This window comes from Suillus subalutaceus (genome assembly GCF_016647625.1).
Source record: "Suillus subalutaceus strain FC151 chromosome Unknown DFJ58scaffold_53, whole genome shotgun sequence".
NCBI classification, from domain to species: Eukaryota; Fungi; Basidiomycota; class Agaricomycetes; order Boletales; family Suillaceae; genus Suillus; species Suillus subalutaceus.
Window position 1 is genome coordinate 256260 of NW_024540302.1, and position 11823 is coordinate 268082.

General features: G+C 49.7%; 3 protein-coding genes across 3 annotated transcripts; 1 reads left to right on the forward strand and 2 right to left on the reverse strand.

Annotated features, from left to right (window-relative positions):
• Nucleotides 1-5290: 5290 nt before the first annotated feature.
• Nucleotides 5291-7724, reverse strand: DFJ58DRAFT_728003 (uncharacterized protein; the record flags this gene model as incomplete). The annotated part of the gene is made up of 3 exons (XM_041385538.1): nucleotides 5291-5908; nucleotides 5962-6113; nucleotides 6167-7724. The coding sequence occupies 3 exons, from the start codon at nucleotides 7722-7724 to the stop codon at nucleotides 5291-5293; spliced, it is 2328 nt and encodes a 775-aa protein (XP_041243948.1).
• A 224-nt stretch (nucleotides 7725-7948) lies between these two features.
• On the reverse strand, nucleotides 7949-10839 carry DFJ58DRAFT_841483 (uncharacterized protein; the record flags this gene model as incomplete). The annotated part of the gene is made up of 4 exons (XM_041392713.1): nucleotides 7949-8259; nucleotides 8364-10212; nucleotides 10264-10325; nucleotides 10692-10839. The coding sequence occupies 4 exons, from the start codon at nucleotides 10837-10839 to the stop codon at nucleotides 7949-7951; spliced, it is 2370 nt and encodes a 789-aa protein (XP_041243949.1).
• A 287-nt stretch (nucleotides 10840-11126) lies between these two features.
• On the forward strand, nucleotides 11127-11739 carry DFJ58DRAFT_728006 (uncharacterized protein; the record flags this gene model as incomplete). The annotated part of the gene is made up of 3 exons (XM_041385539.1): nucleotides 11127-11327; nucleotides 11374-11658; nucleotides 11713-11739. 3 exons carry the CDS (start codon nucleotides 11127-11129, stop codon nucleotides 11737-11739), a joined length of 513 nt encoding a protein of 170 aa, XP_041243950.1.
• Between the last annotated feature and the right edge of the window lie 84 nt (nucleotides 11740-11823).

Sequence of the window (11823 nt, forward strand, 5' to 3'; positions counted from 1 at the left end):
TCCGTGTGCAGTTCATTCGCTGTGTGGTGTTCTCGAACTGAAAGTTGCCAGCAGTAAATTCTTCTCTTGCTGTGTGGTGTTCTCGAACCGAAAGTTGCCAGCATTCTCGTCTTCTTACTGGGTGTGGTGTTCTCGAACTGAAGGGCATTCCCGTCCCCTTCTGTGGTGTTCTCGAACTGGAAGTTGCCCGCACTCTCGTCTTCTTACTGGCTGTGGTGTCCCGTTCCCCTTCTGTGGTGTTCTCGAACTGGAAGTTGCCAGATTCTTGTCTTCTTACTGGCTGTTGTGTTCTCGAACTGAAGGTTGCCGCGGCCTGCCAGTGCTCTCATCATTTACCATCCTAGTTCTTTTGTTTTTGCTGAATCAAATAGATCTTTTCAAGAAAAACTGTGATACTACAATATGTGCTCATTACAGAGGTAGAGTACGAAAAAATTATGCCAATGAGACTCCGTTAAAATAGAGGAGATCGAGCTTGCGAGCAAAGAAGACTGTCAGCGAGAAATGAATCAAGGGTAATTGGCAGCCGCTGCAAGCACGTCCTTGGTGCCACTCCCACCCCCCTTCTGCAGATACTCACAGAATGTGCGAGGCTTTTTGAGGTCAGGGTGGGTCTCGTACTTCTCGCGCAGAAAACGGAGTGCCAGGTTGACGCTCCAGTTCGGCTTCCGTGCGAGTGTTTCCACCAGAACTGTGATTTTTTTCCGTCGGCAGTTTTCAGTTCGCAGAGTGCTGATGTTCCGTCTCCAGCGTGCCTGCCAGCGCTCGTCAAGGTCACGGACTGCGAGAAATCCATTCAACCCAGCAACATACTCATCCCAAACTTGCGTGATGCGGGTGACAGGTTGGAAGGTGTACAGGGGAAGGTAATCCCCCGACACCCACTCCCAGCTATGCTTCAGCAGCCGCTCAGCACCAAATCGGTCCACCAGAGAGGTCCATTGCTGCTGACGAGCATCGAGGTCTGCAGCAGTAGCAGCATCAGTGCTTGTAGCCACAGAAGTTGGTAGGGGAATGATGATGGGCGTGGCAGGAGAGGCAGGACGAGCTGTGGGGGGCAGGAAGAGCGAAAACGGACTAATCTGCGGGCCTGAAGATACACTTGATGCCACTGTGGTGGCTGATTCGAGGGGAGGAGCTGCAGGACTGAGTGGCACTGGGGGTACTACAGTGGCGGGTGGAGCACCTTTCGACCTATCAGTTTTTTTTTCCTGTGCGTGAAAAACTGCTGACTGTGACTCACCACGATGACGACGACGAGATCGACCAGACTCAGCTGCCATCTCCAGCCGTGAAACCTGTTCGCGAAGCAGTGCAAGCTCTTCTGCATTCTTTTGGTTGGCTTCTTCCTGTGCGAGGCGTGATGATGCGACGAATCCTTGCATGCTTCGGGCATACTGCTCAGGGAGGTGTTGCAGTGCCAACCGAGCCTCCTTGTCAACCCTGGCAAGCACGGCTGTCGAGTTTGCTGCAAATTCATGGAACATGTTACTTTGAAAGGGTGCGAACCCAAATATTGGGCATGTTGGGTCTTTGACAAACAGGACAGCAGCATCCTGTATAAGGACCCGACGGAGCCACACGAGGAGTCGCAGGAAGCCCTTCAAGGCAATATCCCGTCCTGCATGGCCGAGCATTGCCTCCCGCTGCTGCAGGGCAGAATTCTCCTGCTCGACCCATGGAAAAATCTGCGAGAGGAGCTCCACTGGAGGCTCTGGTTTCGAATCACAGGTGAGGGCAAGCTGTCAAACGGCGGACACCGGCTTACCAAGATGGTCCCGAGCTAGGAAGTACTGCTCGGGCTTCCTCGCATTGAACATGGCCGCACCAAGCAGCCCTTCGAGTGGGAGGGCACGGTCATAACAGTTGGCAAAGGCATCATTGACACTCCAGCAGCCAATGGCTTTCACATCATTGCCAGATGCCCCGTGTGCTCGTGCGGTCTTCGCTGTGAAGTGTCGGGTGGCATGCGTGGCCTTCGTCAGGCTGATATCATTCTTGCTGTGTATGAGCTTGACTCGGTCGTAGTGATCTGTGGGGGAGGTTCAATGATCCCGATTTTCATACCTAGAGCACGCAGAAAGAAACACCCACTGTCATACATCAGCAAACTAGCAAAACCTTGTACAGATTTGTACAGATTTGTACAAACAGCACAATCCTACAGCTAAGTGCCCTCTTTACAATATTGTCACAAAGGCTTACAATCCATACACAAAGGCACAATATTGACAGATTGGACAGACTAGACAGATTGGACAGACTAGACAATGTAGACAAACCGGACAGTGTAGACAAACCAGACATTGTAGGCAGATTGGACATTGTAGGCAGACTGGACATTGCAAGCAGACTAGATTATTGTAGACAGATCAAACATGTTGTGCAAACGACATTGTAACGGCGCAAAAAAATATACTAAATGATGATATTGATATCATCACTGCCCGCTGCACTGTCCCAGTCATTGCGAAGTTCACCCATCATCCCCTCCTCGGCCCATTCCTTCAGCATCTCTTCAAGCTCCGCGCGACGTTCGGGAATGGTCATCAATTTGTCGACAGACTTTTGCAGTAAGTTGAAGTCGGCCCTGCACGTATCAGCAGTAAGGTCAGGCACCTTGTCAGTACCACTGTCGCGGAAGCCGGTGAGAACACCCTTCGTCTGTAAAACATTGATCAGCGAGGAATATAAAATTGATTAAATCAAAGCCTACAACTGCGGCCACCAGAATAAGGCCATTGACAGGAATTCCGTCTTGAAATTCGTCAGTTACCTTGAGCGCTTTTTTACCGTTACCGTAGTAAAAACTGAGGCAGGCTTCCTTGAGAACCTGCGACACAAAATTGGTATATTTTCCCTGTAAACGTCAATAATGAATTGTCGCGCACCACGAGGTTGCCACTGACCTCAGAAGAGTCGGGAAGCCGAAGATATTCACCGGTCTTGAGGAGCTTAGCCGCTGCTGCACTGACGCGCTCCTTGTGCACTGAGTTGCCCTTCGAGAATATGCCGTATGATTGCTTCGCAATAGATATTACAATTTTCTTGAGTTCCGTGCTGAAAGGTGAACAGGTCGTCACAAAGCTGTTGAATCATCAGCGAAGTTCGTGTTTGGGCGCTGTACTTACTAGTCGCGACATCGGTACTTTATACTCTGGGAAATAACCTTCGCAAGGACATCAGATTGGAGCGACTTCTGACGGTGCAGGGCAACTTACCTTTGTCAAGCTTCACCTTCTTCGTGTGGTATGTCCATAATACAGCACCCAAAACCTCTTGTGCCAGTATTACCGCTTCCTGATGAACTGGAAGAGGATGCAATAAAATTGCCTGCAACCGCATTTCCAACTTTGCTGCCTGCAGGAAGGCCTGCCAAGATGCTGGATAGAAGCCGAGCTTCGAGGGGTTAGCTTGTTGGTTGGCGCACCGCGCACCGCCTCCAGATTTGCTGCGTTGAACAGGTGAGGGACTTCGAGAGTGAGATCGGCTTGAACTAGGAGCGGGAGAAGGTGTTCGATCTGGCTGAGCAGAATGCCTGGGCAGAGACTGTGACGAAGACCGTCCACGAGAGGAGGGCAGTTTGCTGGAAGAAACCATAGACTGAGTTGGAGAGCGCCGACGAGGAGACAGTTTGCGAAAGGAGGAAGGACGAGGGGACTTTGAACGAGAAACAGAGAAGTGTGCAGGTGGACGCCCCGGCCGCACACGGGTCGATGCAGTTTTTTCAGATGGTACTCTGTGAGGCGCGCGTCCAGGGGCCAAGCGCCCAGAAGAGGACGAAGTGCGTACTCGTTCGAGGGAGGGGCGACGAGATCCCTAATACAACGAATTAAAAACAACAAACCCAGGAGAGGAAGAAGTGCGTACTCGTTCGAGGGAGGGGCGACGAGATCCCTAATGCAACGAATTAAAAACAACAAACCCAAAGTCACAAGAACTTACAAGGCTGGGTGAATGCTGACGAGACCTCGAGCCAGTTTCACGTGGACGGGCGGACCCTTGTTTGCGAGAAGACTGAGGCGCATATCAGTAATCGTGCATAATTACCAAAATGGAACACATGCGCGTGCTAAATGAGTCGGGGAGGGAGCTTTGCGTCGTCCATTTTTCGTTTGATGGCGTTCAAGGACATCGAAAGTGTCTGTGGCTTCATGATGAGTATCATTGCCCGAGTCTCGGCTGTCAAAATCCCCCTGGTCGGGATCCATCTGAGTATCGCCATCTTCATCGCCTTCATTGTCTTCATCGCCGCATAAAGCCATGCGGTCGACTGAAGCCCTTGAACGGACAATAAGGAATTAAAATGTGAGGGAAAGATACAAGGTACGACTTACTCCCGCGTATCCCGCAACAAACTATCTTCATCTTCGCTGGGTCGATCATTGTGATCATGTTCATCGGCGTCATTCTCTAACTCGTCATTCTCTAACTCATCACGTTCATCCAAGTCCCACATTCTATCCTTCCTCGCCTCATCTTCTACGGATTCGCCTACGGCTTTCTTGGAGCTGCGACCGATGGGCTGAGTTGCCTCCCGAGGATCCTGTTTGTCAGTGGAAGATGACTTGAATCCAAACCTATCATCAGGGCCGGCCATGCGTAGAAACGGATTACGACGTTGAGTGTTTGATTGTGAGTCGTCGTCTTCAACAGGACGAGGCAGGAAATTCGTATCAGCCTAAAAGAATATTAGTTGAGCTACTTTGAAAAGAATCACTTACCTTTTTCTTCCCTTTCTTGAGCTGCTGCGAAGGTGCCATGGGATTGACTTCTGAGTCACTTATTTCGACAGCGCCTCTTCCCTTCCGTTGCCTTGCTGGGGCCATCAAGATCTCTCCAGCTTTTTTGAGCTGTGCTACATGACCACCAACACCTCGTGTGGACCGTTCGCTTCGCCGTCGAGAATCGTCAACGTCTTCGGGTGCCGTGCTGGCGACCTTCCTCGTCCTCGAATTGCGGGGACTCAAGGACCGCGAGGGAGAAGCACGCCTGGCTTTCTTCCTAGGAGGCATGGAGTGAACTTCAAGGACGAAGTTCAAAGTTGGACTATCCCGAAATATAACAGAGGAACTTACGTAAGCTAGGAACATTTTGTACATAGTGCTACATTCAATGAAGAATATGGAGGACGAAGCACAGGTGGAAGATGAAGGAAAAATACTACGGAAATACGGAATTTAGGTAGAGGTGTTTAAACGAAGAATAAACGAGATAATATGAGATATCGGACTCGGATGCAGTGCGTTCTACAGATGCTACACAACAAGGGAAGCCCCGAACCAGTCAATTAGCGTTTGACAGGTGCCGTCTTTGACCGACGAGACCGACGAACAGCGACGGAAATATCAGGAGGCAATGGAGCGATGGTTGATTCCGGCGCAGATGGAGGTGCAGGAGGACGCGATAGAGCGATGGTTGGTTCTGGTGTAGATAGAGGTGCTGGAAGTGCAGGAGGAGGTATCTGAGAAAGTTGCTGACTGATCATGCTTAAGCCCCGCGTTAGAATATCGCATATTGTATCGTGAGACAGGGCAGTTGACTGAGAACTTGCGAGAGAAATTGCGCAACGCCACTCTTCAAGGAGGGGGCGGCAGAGGATAAAGTACGGGGTGATTAAGGGTGGGTCAGCCAGACCATTGATGAATTCCCGCTTCCAAATACTGCTGGTCGCGAGACCATCTTGGGTCATGTTTTCATAGGAGACCGCCCACCTCCGAACGGCGTCCCGTCGCAAAGCTTCTGGACTGGGTTGGGGGGCCAGTACGCCCTTCGGTCCTAGATATATCACGGTAAACTCGAGCAGGATGTAAAAAAGCGACTCGAGATCGTCGCAGGGCATATGTTGGACCAAATGGCCATCTCCCATTAGGCGGAGAACGCGAAAAGATATGTAGGGTACAGTTCCCTGTAAACCATGAGGTTAACACAAGCAGAAATAAGTGCAACGTTGTAACTCACAGTACCGCGTGGACTCGGATCTGCTTTCCCATCATCATTGAGAAACTTTGCATGGTCAAAGTCAATAAAATAGCCTTTTCCTTGGTAAATAATAGCGTTATTAGGGCTGAGATCTCCGTGAAGGACACGTCGGCCCACCATTGCCTTGTGGGCTACAATGCATGGTGATTACAGAGGACTTCAGGTGATTGCAAAAAGGACTCACCAACAACAAGATCACGAAAAACCCCGATTAACTCGGGTACATCGTTGAAGTGAGTCAATGGCACCCCGCAGGGTGTCAAGAGAATACGCCGATGGATTTTTGTCTCGAATTTGAATGTCGAGCAATGACTACGAATGCGTGAAGTGGAGTCGGGCTTCCCATCATAAAGTACGTCCCAATATTTCTTGAGTTGAACAACGTTCGGGATGCCTTCGACCGCTTTGAGAAGTTGTATCTCGACGTCTTTGACATCCTCGTTGACCCAACAATCTTTGAGTGCGTACTCCTGATTAAACTGATCTCGAACGCGATAGCAGACGGTTCCGCGCTTGAACAGACCGCGGCTCTTCCATAGTATATCCATAATCCAGTATACATTCTCATCGTTGTCGTAAACCCAGCCTATTGCCCCAGGAAGCATGGCATCAAAGCCATTCGGTAAATCAGCGTGAGTTGGAATGGTGTTACAAGAGTTGCAGATATGGATTGTTGGATCAAAGCCGAGGGAAGAGCGATTTCCTAAAGTGACGGTATTCAACACGTCGACAAAACGTTCAGGGGATGTAACGATCGGGAGTGGTTTTGAGATCACCATGCCGGAGCGATCCATATAATGGGCACGAAGTTTGAACTTGGAGATACTAAAAAGTAGGATGAAACGACGCCATGGTTGCTCCCGCATCATCAGATAGCCCTTGGTAGCAACCCCCAAGAACAAAGGTATTTTGCGATCAACAGAGAGGTCAGATTGGGTAATCTCAACTCCTGTGAGGACATCTTTCCAGGACTTTTGCGAGAAGCCGAGCTTTCTGAGCCGGTAATCCAGGAGGACGAGATCAGGCTTCCGTGAATCGGTAGCGTCTGGCATGGAAGTGGTGGCGAACTCTGAAGACCAGTACCGGAGATCTGTTATTTCGGTGAAGGGCAAAATGTGCGAGCGCTGGATTCCCGAGCGTTGCGATGACGAGTGCTGTGATCCATCAACATTGCGCTCTTGGACTTGCTCCTTGAGCAGTTCGCGCATGTGATAGTATATCGCCCGGAAAAGACGCTCCCAATTCTTTTCCTCCGTTTCTCCTACAGGCTTAGCTCTTTTCGTTCCAGCCTTGACGAAATCCTGCTGCCCCAAGCTGCCCTCCGTCTCTAGCATGGAATCCCCTTCAAGTTCTATGTCTGTATCAGTCTGCGACTCAGTCTGAGCCGCCTGAAACCGGGTACGCCTAACTGCAACCTTGCGTTTACTTCGGAAAGCATTTTTGAGTCGCCATTCCTTGTCAAAAACGGGAGCCCCATGTATCTGAGTTTGGCTTCCCGGTACTTGTTTGATGTAAGTGATCCTCTTGATTTCCGATTTGTTGAGATTTGAAAGAGGAATGAGGAATTTAAGGATGGAGGTCTTAGGCTTCAGGTCCTCCTCCCACAGAACCCGGGGGTCTTGGTCTTGCAGGCCCAACTCACTCTTCATGAGTATATCCATTTCGTCCTTCGTGCGGCGTACGGGATGGATAGTGACGGTGCTGACAGCCGCTAGGAGATAGTTGGCAAAAGATGTTGACATGGGGGGCAATTCGTTGTCCTATTGTCCCTGGCGGCGTGGCGCTCTTGTTCTTTCAGTAAGTCGTGCAGAAATCAATCAATTTCATAATATTAAAATCGCGGGTAGTGCATTTACCCGGTTTGTACCGTAGCGTTCATTAGGATGCGACAAAAGCGTTTATTTTCAAAGTGTCTTTAACTAAGTGTCCGTTTGAAACAGTACATAGTAATGATATCCAAAGCTAGCTAGCTATCGGGGGTAGTAGCATTGTGAAGTGCATAATAAAAGTCCTTATCAAAATACTTGTTCAAAAAAAACTCTTGGGAATAATGTGTAGACGTAGCTGAAGTCAATCGTACATCCGCCGCATCCCCCAGACGAGGGATGATACTAATAAATGCACGGAGTTGGCGAAGAGGAATGATACTACAGATAGGGGTACCATCTGCATGCTTTGCACGCTTCAACACATGCATCCCAGTGGCAGGATCGCAGGGGCCAATGTTCAGACGCCGCACGTAACAAAGGTACTGATCTCGCCAAGCGATACGAGAACCTCGACGATGAATTGGTCGCATTATGAGGCATAATTCGCAGATAACGTGGCCTTTGGGAAGTGCGTTGATTATATACATTGACATATGATGAAAAAGGACTCACCTGATAGACCTGATTTAGGCCATTCATATGCGGTATCAACATTGACGAGGATGGCGTCCCGTCGACCTTTTGGCCACCCAGGGCCAGGAGGAGAGGCATGGATAGTTTGAGCCGGCAACACAATATCGGGATTATGGAAAGATTTGAGCTGGAGGCGAACCGTATTCCATAATTGAACGCGGTCAAATGGAAGGATTGGTGGACGATCGATAGACGGTCTCTGTCTTGGACCCCCCACCCCATGAACTATTCCTCTCTCTCGCGCGTCATGCTGTAAGAAGCTCGAAAGCGCAACATGCAGATCCGGTAAGTTGAAGTCAGTACTGACATCATCAAGTTTGACTCCCGAGCGAGATGGACTGAAGTTGAGGTGGATGGCAGTGTTTTCAGCAATAAACGTTCGATGAGGGATACTGGAATCGCATCTTGCAGTAGCCATTTGCCTGGCTTTGCGGAAATAATCGGTCGCAACACGAGTGTGGTTCATCTCCTCGAGCAGTGCCGTTCGCGGATCGTTCGTTTCCTGTTCATCTCCATCGTCCAGGTCGTCCTCTTCAAGAATGTCTTCGGCCCTAAAATTGGGATCATGGGATGCGGGATGGTTCTTGAGCGATGTGGCAATTGCGAAACGTCGCAACTTCTCCTCCCGATCAAGATGACGACAGATCTGTGGGTCATAATCATTGTTATTCGTTTGCCGTGCAGGTTCCTTGATTTCAGAAATGTGTGCATGCTCGGTAGCGTCTGCAGACCACTGTATGAGGGCGCCGACTTTGCGCGTGCTGGAAGTGATGCTCTGTAGGAGCTCAAGCTTAGGAATATACCAATTTTCAATAGGCCTCTTTGTCCCCATCCGTGCGCCTAAGGTCAAGATAACATCTTTGTGTTCGTGAAAAGTCGACAAAGATCGGTCGATACACGCCAAGAGATTGTCATCGGGTGCAGGACACTGCGCTAGGTAACGAAGATCCATGAGCGCACGGATCGCGATGACAAAACGACGAGGGGCTGCACCGGATATTAGGCCAACGATATAGCGCTGAATATCACGATGGCCCCTACCTGTAACTTGTTTCAGTTTAGATATTCCGCCAGAAAAGTGGCGATAACCAGTAGTCGGCTGTAATATCGAGAATCGAAAATCTAGTTCCTGAGCTCCAACGACCACGATACACCACTGAAGATCGTGGTCGTAAAATTCTTTGTGCCAGTGGTGCAATGATTCTGGCGTCAGAAAAATGGAGGGATCTGCAAGCGGCCAATCCATCCAGAATGGTGCATGGACGCCGTTCAGCCGCGAGTCAGCACAAGCCTCAAAATAAGCCTCCAGGTCATCAGGATTGACCGTAATACCAGCGAGCTGTCCAAGAGTGATGGAGCGCGTACGAGCAGGGTGCCGGAAATTATCCCCAAACTGCAAATACGAGGCCATGGTGAAAGGAGAGGTCTTTCCGCGCACACATGCAAGCATGGCCGCCTCTGGGGTATCAACAATGTATGCTGCGAGAGGGGTAAAGCAATGGCGGACGTTTCCTACCGGATCGGACATCATACTCCTGACTTCAGCAGCTTTCATCAATGGCTTCAGAAAGATCGAAAGGCATTCATGGACGAGACGGTCCTTCAAGCATGCCCCGCATTCGTTGATTGGGATGTAGATACTTTGGAATTGGAAGGAGAGCCGTGAGCAGGAAAGCCTTAGACGAGAGTTTGTGCGGGTACACATGCGGATATTGGCGAGGCCTAGAAGAAGAGGGTGGGCAACCCTGGCACCAGTCATGGTGGTGATGTTGGTTTTGTCAGATGAAAGAACGGTGCCGAGAACTGTAGCACCTCTGGGAAGTCGTGTCTGCAGGATATATGGTGAGATGACGCAAAATTCGGCAGAATTAGTACTTACTTGCATTTCCCAAGCGGAATCTCCTGTTAACCATTCCGAATATACACGCAAAAGCCGCTCTGCTGTTTTGTAAACGGCGAGAGGATGAAATCAAGCTTGTCGTGAAACAATGGATTGCTGAAAAGGCTCTCCAAGCATTCCACGGGGTCCCTCCAAAAGAGTCGGATTGGAGACTTGGTAGGATGGATGGAGGAGATAGTCTGGCATTTCCAACTTGGTCCGCTAGGGAGCATTTCAGCACGGCTTCGTAGTTCTTTGGCGTTTTTGAACGAAAGATGCAATCTTTGGATCTGAAAACAAGTTGCGGTTGATGTATCAATGCTCCCATCGTGAGGGTGCAAAGAATACGCACCATTGAAAGCTTCAAAAATTCATCTATTGCTGCCATGCTGAGGGACGAGCGCAGGAGATAATCGGCAATTTCCCACTCTTCTTGGATGCGAACGGATAGTAGAGGTTGTCTACCCTGCATTCTGCGTATTCATCGGCGTCAAATAAATCCAGGAAGGTCGAGCCGTCTTGGGAGTAACAGGCCCCCGCGCCATCATACTCTTCCTCCAGCGATTCCTCAAACATTCTGAATTCATCGTCGATGTTATCGTGCCAGTGATCCCCATCGTAAACTTCCGGGATGCTGTTGGTATCATCCCCTGCGCGACGCTGGGGAGGAACGACTTCGGTGAACTGCAAAATATCAACAATGTCACGCATATGACTATGACACGAGGATCGAGGCTGGCTCAGGTGTCGAGCGACGCTGCTCTCCTTCGTAAATGTTCTCCCACACTTTGGGCATGTTGGTGCTGACATTGAAGATATTAAAATATTCACACGATCTTTGTTGATCTCACCCACCTGTTATGATGTCTCATACTCGCACTGCAGCCTCTAATCCCCGAGCATTCCACAATACTACATCCCCTTCTCCAAGTATCAGAGGACATTCGCATGAGCCACGCAACCAAAGACCTCTTCACACCACGACTCCATCGGCGTTTTATTGGCCTGACTTTGGTGAAGCATTATCAATAAAGGAGGAGAAATTACCTACCGCGCTGCACCTTGTGAGCACCTTACTTGCTTTTACTTGCCAGGACTCACCTTATGCAGCAAGATGATTATACCCAATCGGACGGAGAACTCGAAGGCGATGAACACTCTGATCTTGCGCTTGAGGCTGCTAAAGCTGAACGAAAGGTGTACGAGGCTAAGAAGCACCTGGCCGACTGCATTTTGGCACACCAATCGGTGATTCTTGACATCTGGCGTCAGCGCGTCCAGGCCGCGAATTCTGATTTGTTGACGGCGGAGCTCAATGTTGGACGCCTCCATACAGAGCGGAAGAAAATAAGTATCTCAATGTCCATGACTCGGGGTCACTCAGATGGTACAACAGTGAGTGTTCGTCCTCAATTTTGTTATGTGTGACTTTTGAAAGTATGTCTACAGACAGTCGGTACCTCGTCCTCATACTAAACTCACGCATTTGCAGCCGGTGTTAATACTGGGCTCGCATTCACACCATCTTTCCTCGAGTTGGGCCCACTGAGTTAACATCAT